This window comes from Berghia stephanieae, chromosome 14 (assembly GCF_034508935.2).
Source record: "Berghia stephanieae isolate SIO BIC M18660-M18661 chromosome 14, UCSD_Bste_1.3, whole genome shotgun sequence".
NCBI lineage: Eukaryota > Metazoa > Mollusca > Gastropoda > Nudibranchia > Aeolidiidae > Berghia > Berghia stephanieae.
Window position 1 is genome coordinate 6698635 of NC_088373.1, and position 7500 is coordinate 6706134.

The window sequence follows — 7500 nt, forward strand, 5'->3', positions numbered from 1 at the left end:
CCCTCCCACCTCTGCAGCCAATATCAAATCATATTTCGATTTCATACAGTACCAATCGGCTGTTAGCAGTCATTTTATGTATATATTATACTATATCAATTTCCACCACTATCTGTAGCCAGTGACTTAGTCACATCTGGTTTCAAAGGGGTAACGTGTAAAAAGCAAACAAAATATAAAACTATTATCTTAACTTATAAATTTTGGTTAATTTACATATATATATATATATATATATATATATATATATATATATATATATATGTGTGTGTGTGTGTGTGTGTGTGTGTGTGTGTGTGTGTGTTCGGTAATGGCCCTTGATCGTGAAGAATGGCGTACTGTGACTTTCAAAATGTTGCTGATGGCCAGAGACCCTTTGTAAAGCGCTTTGAGCACGTTTAGTGGATATTCATCATCATCATTGCCTTTTTCACCCTGGGTCAGTGTATAGGCCACAGACAAACAGTTTCCATCCTTCTCTATCCTGAGCTAATTTTTAAAAATTTCATTCCAGGTCTTATCACTTCTCTGTATATCAGCTTCTTTAATTCTTCTCCATGTTCCTCGCGGCGAGGACGAGAGACGCATGCGCACAATCAACATGACGTTCTCTCTCTAATGACTTTTCCGCCGGTGACGTCACAGACTATGGGTGACGTCCAATCAAGGGACGCTACTATTCCGCTAATCTCATTCCCTATAGATTTCATAATTGACATTTTAATGCAAAGGTATAAGGTATGGAAGAATTCTGAGAGTACCATGGACCAGAAAGATCTCAAACATTCTGGTTCTTAATGATGTAGGCCAAAGGTCCAGAAAACTGTTGGCAGAAGTTAAAATGAGAAAACTGACTTATTATGGACTCATTCGGAGACACAACACCATCCAAAAATCAGTACTAGAGGGAAAAGTAGCTAGCAGAAAGGCACGGGGCAATCCAAGGAAGTCCTCGTTAGGAAATGTGGAGGCAACAACTAGCAAAAAGATAATCGATTGCTCGGAAATGGCCCTTGAGTGTGAAGAATGGCGTTCTATGACTTTCAACCTCTGTAGGGAGACGGAACTCCGATAAGGTATATATGTCTATATTTAGGAGGCAGATGGCATTTCGGTTCTTAAGCTTCAAAATTAAACAAAAGTCCTTTTCTGATAATTTTGACTAAAAAAAAAACCAAATATCTCATGTTGACGAATTAACCCACAAATGTGAGCCTTCGCCTCAAAACGGTATTAAGTCGGGATGGTTAAGATATTGAAAATTGAATTTATAGCCAGAAATATCAGACTTGTGTTGAGTTTGTATGTTTTATTGAGGAGCATGGATACCATATTTTAGGGTGATAATGCCAACAATTTATATTTTTGACCAGTTAAACATTTAATTCGGCTTTTAAGCATTATGGTTCGTTCCGACATAATACCGTTTTGAGACGATGGGTCACAAATGTGAACCACCGGTCATTGAAGCACGGCATCTCCACGCTTACACACCATGATGGCTATAGGGTCTTGTGGTATGATAATATTCGCTTTCACATTGTTATTTATTACTTCGAGTTTCGAGCAGCCACATTTACATATAATAATAATAATAATAATAATAATAATAATAATAATAATAATAATAATAATAATAATAATAATAATAATAATAATAATGATGATGATAATAATGATAATAATAATAATAATAATAATAATAATAATAATAATAATAATAATAATAATAAATAATAATAATAATAATGATAATAATGATAATAATAATAATAATAATAATAATAATAATAATAATAATAATAATAATAATAATAATAATAATAATAATAATAATAATAATAATAATAATAATAATAATAATAATAATATGACTAATAATAATAATAATAATAATAATAATAATAATAATAATAATAATGATAATAATAATAATAATAATAATAACAATAATAATAATAATAATTAATAATAATAATAATAATAATAATAATAATAATAATAATAATAATAATAATAATAATAATAATAATAATGCACATTTATATTGCACAACCTATCCCCTTGGTTGGAGGCTCTGGGCGCATATTGGAAATATTACACGGTCTGTAACTCACCATAGCTGGTCCAAATTTAGTTGGGGGTCGAATATGAACGTCAACATCATCACCAATCCTAATATGATACAGATTGAGAAGTTTGTCATAATCGATCTTCAAGTCCCCTTGCATTCCATCACTGTACAAGCTCCTGGACTCGCCATCACCCATAGTAAAGTCTTCTGGTGCTATGCCATCACTCTGGTCATGATATAAAGTGAATAGATTAGATGCTGTGATGGAAAGTTATGTGCATAGTGTAGAAGTGCCTCCCACCCAAAATAGCTATGATCAAAAGATCAGTAGAGAAAGTGTAGTGTAGGCTAGCCCCTGATCACAAGATCGGGTAGGGAAATGCATTAGATCAGTTGTGAACAAGACATTCAGTGACTGGAAAGACTCGGCGACAGGCCAGTGGCCTAATCAAGCGACGTCGATACCTTCTATTCTATTCTATTCTATTCTAAATCAACGATGAACTTACTTACGTACATCCTCCTTAATACAGAAACTAGAAGCCTTTCAGAACAAGTGTTTAAAAAGAATTTTTAATTTATGTTGGCCTAAAAAAATAAAAACAGTGGATCTATTAAAGAAAGCTGACTGCAATAGCATTGAAAACCAAATAAAAAGAAGAAGATGGCGTTGGCTGGGTCATGTGACCAGAATGGAAAAAGGGTCACTTCCCAAGACAGCCTTGTACTGGACAGCAGATGGGAAGAGAAAGCGGGGAAGACCCAAAGAAACCTGGCGAAGGACCATGGAGAAAGAATTAAAGGAAGCAGGCCTGTCCTGGAATACAGCCACCGCAAAAGCAGCCGATCGCAAAAAATGGAGATGTCTGGTGGATGCCCTATGTGCCTCAAGGCCCGAAGAGGATTAAGTAAGTAAGTAAGTAAGTCTGATGTCAAGTCCAGCCAGCAACCAGCAGCTCGGTTCTAAACAAAGAAAATCAGTACTTTTTATTCTTCATGCTGGCTAGAACTATTTCACATGTAATGTGATCAGAATGTATAAAAGTCAAAACATGATCAAATAATATATAATGATTATCTCTTTTAGGTACACTTTTATGTTCGTCGGAGAAGAAGTTCATTGTTCCGATAGGTTAGAACCAGTTACTAAGTTACTACGTGTTGTTACGAGGGAAGTGACGTCATGACTGTTGAACCCTATTCTCATCTATTCTGCATGACAGATCAATTTCACCTACACACAAAAGTATGTGTATCATTTTAGGTCAATACGATTAAATAGTCTGATGTCACGCCGCCATCTTGGTTCTAAACAAAGAAAATCATTACTTTTTATTTTTCATGCTGGCTAGAATTTCTCATATACCTTGTGATCAGAATGTGTAAAAGTCAAAACATGATCACATTTATGTGTTTTTCTTCTCCTCTGGATGCGCCTTTATGCTCGCCGCAGAAATATTTCATACGCGTCCGCCATTGTTCCGATCGTTTAGAGCCAGTGTTACTAAGTTACCATGCGTCTTTAGGAAGGTAGTGACGTTACGACTGTTGAAGAGTATTCTATAAGCTTATCCCACGGTCGCGTAGCGGGTTTTCAAAAATCATTCTTGTGAGCAGAAAAAGTAATACAACACCTTTAGAAGAAGGGGGCAAAAAGCAGAAAGATACAAACAAAATAATAGCACTTATGTACATAAATGAATGCAATAACTTCAACAGAGCATACAATACTAAACATGGAAAGTTTCGAGCTCTAATCCCTTCTTCAGATATTTCAAGTGATACTAGGCTGCTAGAAGCTGTGGACTGTAAAAAGTAATAAACAAAAATAAATATAACAGCTGCAAAAAGAACAAAACTACCAAACACGGAACGTTTCGGACTCAAAACCTTCTTCAGCCAACATCATGTTGGCCGAAGAAGGGTCCTGAGCCCGAAATGTTCCGAGTTTGGTATTCTGTTGGGTTTTTTTTATGCTGTTATAATCATTTTTGTTAATTAATTTTTCATATATTTACCAAAAGAAAAAAAAAACCAGTAAAATGTATCCCTTGAAATGAATCCTGAAATACGATGAATTCAGAGGCAGAAGCTTAATGATTGAATAATGATCCGTTTGAAACATGTGTGACCCTTCGCCTCAAAACGGTATTCAGTCGGGATGGTTAAGATGTTGAAAATTGAATTTATAGCCAGAAATATCAGACTTGTGTTGAGTTTGTATGTTTTATAGAGGAAAGTGGATACCATATTTTAGGGTGCTAATGCCAACAATTTATATTTTTGACCAGTTTAACATTTAATTCGGCTTTTAAGCATTTGGTTCGTTCCGACATAATACCGTTTTGAGACAATGGGTCCCATATCATAGTCCTGCATTATAATTATATAAGATCATATGTGACCCATCGTCACAAAACGGTATTATGTCGGAACGAACCATAATGCTTAAAAGTCGAATTAAATGTTAAAGTGGTCAAAAATATAAATTGTTGGCATTAGCACCCTAAAATATGGTATCCACTCTCCTCAATAAAACATACAAACTCAACACAAGTCTGATTTTTCTGGCTACAAATTCAATTTTCATCTTAACCATCCAGACTTAATACCGTTTTGAGGCGAAGGGTCACACAAACACACACACAAACACACACACACACACACACATATATATATATATATATATATATATATATATATATATATATATATATATTATTGCTTATCACATACCCTTTCTTGGTGCACCGTCATCGGGCTAAGTACAAAGTTGAAGGAAAGGGTGATGGTAACTAGCTGCTTTATCTGAATTTTGACCTCTGACGTATACAAAGCCCCATTTCTGAAGGACAGAATGATCTTTGTAATAATATACAATGAAATACAAGATGACTACCGGGCAGAATGATCTTTGTAATAATATACAATGAAATACAAGATGAATACCGGGCAGAATGATCTTTGTAATAATATACAATGAAATACAAGATGAATACCGGGCAGAATGATCTTTGTAATAATATACAATGAAATACAAGATGAAAACAATCGGGCAGAATGATCTTTGTAATAATATACAATAAAATACAAGATGACTACCGGGCAGAATGATCTTTGTAATAATATACAATAAAATATAAAATGAATACCAGGCAGGATGAGCTTTGTAATAATATACAATGAAATATGTGACCCTTCGTTTCAAAACGGTATTATGTCGGGATGGACCAGATGCTAAAAAGTCAACTTATAGTTAAACTGGTCAAAAGTATGAAAAGTTGGTATTCACCACAGTAAAATATGATATTCCTTCTCCTCTATAAAGCATATAAACTCAACTTAAGCATGATATTTCTGGCCACAAATTCCATTTTAAGCATCTTAATCATCCAGACTTAATACCGTTTTGAGACGAGGGGTCACATATAAGATGAATACCGGCAGAATGATCTTTGTAATAATATACAATGAAATATAAGATGAAAACGGGCAGGATGAGCTTTGTAATAATATACAATGAAATATAAGATGAATACCGGGCAGAATGATCTTTGTAATAATATACATTGAAATACAAGATGAATACCGGGCAGAATGAGCTTTGTAATAATATACAATGAAATACAAGATGAATACCGGGCAGAATGAGCTTTGTAATACTATACAATTAAATATAAGATGGATTCCGGGCAGAATGATCTTTGTAATAATATACAATGAAATATAAGATGAAAACTGGGCAGAATGAGCTTTGTAATAATATACAATGAAATATAAGATGGATTCCGGGCAGAATGATCTTTGTAATAATATACAATGAAATATAAGATGAAAACTGGGCAGAATGAGCTTTGTAATAATATACATTGAAATACAAGATAAATACCGGGCAGAATGATGTTTGTAATAATATACAATGAATTACAAGATGAATACCGGGCATTATTTTCTGTATTTAAAAATTCCCTTGTGGTGAAACAGTGCGGCTATGTGGTCTAGTGGTATGACATTCGCTTTCGGATCGGAAGGTCCTGGGTTCGAGCCTCGCTCGGCGCATAGTTGAGTCCTTGGAAAAGCCTCTTTTCTCACATTCGCTCGCCGTACTCAGGTGTAAAATGAGTACCTGGCCGTTAACAGCGTTGTCTCTGTCCGAAGAAAAAAATTGTAATATCGGCTAGCAGGCGTCATCTCGCGTACTAGATGTTAAATGTTGTAAATCGTTTTGAGCACGTTTAGTGGATATTGCGCTATTTAAAGGCTCATTATAAAAAAAAAAAAACAGTACACACAAGCCTACGCTAAGAATAAGACAAAAATGATGCATTTCCTTGGCACAATTATTTTGACATAAAGAGGACATTTGGTCTTGAATTGAGCACATAAACATTTGTTGAAAATCTCTATGTAAAATTGTATCTTTGTTAGCGTTGTGGAATGTGTTTCTCCAACTCCTCTCAGATGCATCTCGAAGGAGTTGCCGGAAGATAGCGAATTGTAACAGTCTTCTTAGGAAGCTGGCGGGATCAACTTGGGGCGCTAACCAATCGCTTCTGAGGACGTCCGCCTTGGCACTATGATATTCCGCCGCGGAATATTGCGCTCCATTGCGGGGTAGAAGCAGGGACGTTGAGGAGGTAGATGTTAATCTTTGCAAGTCAATGCACATAGTGTCAGAAACGCAGGCAATAACGCCTAGAGAATGGCAGCAATCCAGACCCTTAATTTCCGGAGGGAGACGATTACAAAGAGCTGGCTTTATAAGATCAAAGCGAGAGGGAATGGGAATACTGGACATAATGGACGGTGCCCCTGTTTTGAGCAGAAATAAGTCCCGCAGATTCCCTGACTACGGACAGAGATGCATATACGAGATGGAAGTCGGTTTGGACGAATTCAATCCCTCGAGGGGGTGGGGACATAAAATCATCGAAACTGGGGGAGAAGTTGCCAGGCTTCTCCATCAGAAAGAGGAGGCACTGGGTGGTAGCGAATCGGCTTTGGTCGAGAGCCTGCCTAACGGGTAATCAATCGCTTCATCAGTCGGGTCTTCCCACCTGTTGTAATAATGAGCCCGAAACCGCAGAACATCCAGTTGAACGGTATGTTGTGCGAAGCGTCCTGGCGGGTTTGCTACGGTGCACGAGTGCGATAAAGCATTTGTGAACCATCGTCTCGAAACGGTATTATTGTCGGAACGAACCACATGCTTAAAAGCCGAATTAAATGTTAAACTGGTCAAAATTATAAATTGTTGGCATTAGCACCCTAAAATACGATATCCATTCTCCTCAATAAAACATACAAAGTCAACACAAGTCTGATATTTCTGGCTATAAATTCAATTTTCAACATCCTAACCATCCCCACTTAATACCGTTTTGAGGCAAAGGATCACATTTGCTGATTGGGTTGATCGTCAAAAC

General features: G+C 36.0%; 1 protein-coding gene across 1 annotated transcript in view; it reads right to left on the reverse strand.

Moving 5' to 3' along the window:
- Positions 1 to 7500, reverse strand: part of LOC144959436 (uncharacterized) — a 36745-nt gene that overhangs the window by 13200 nt on the left and 16045 nt on the right. Inside the window, exons 5-6 of the mRNA XM_078892020.1 lie at positions 4811 to 4919; positions 2118 to 2300 (exon numbers count right to left, since the gene is read on the reverse strand). Coding sequence (XP_078748146.1) covers positions 2118 to 2300; positions 4811 to 4919 — 292 coding nt within the window. The remainder of the gene's footprint in view (positions 1 to 2117; positions 2301 to 4810; positions 4920 to 7500) is intronic.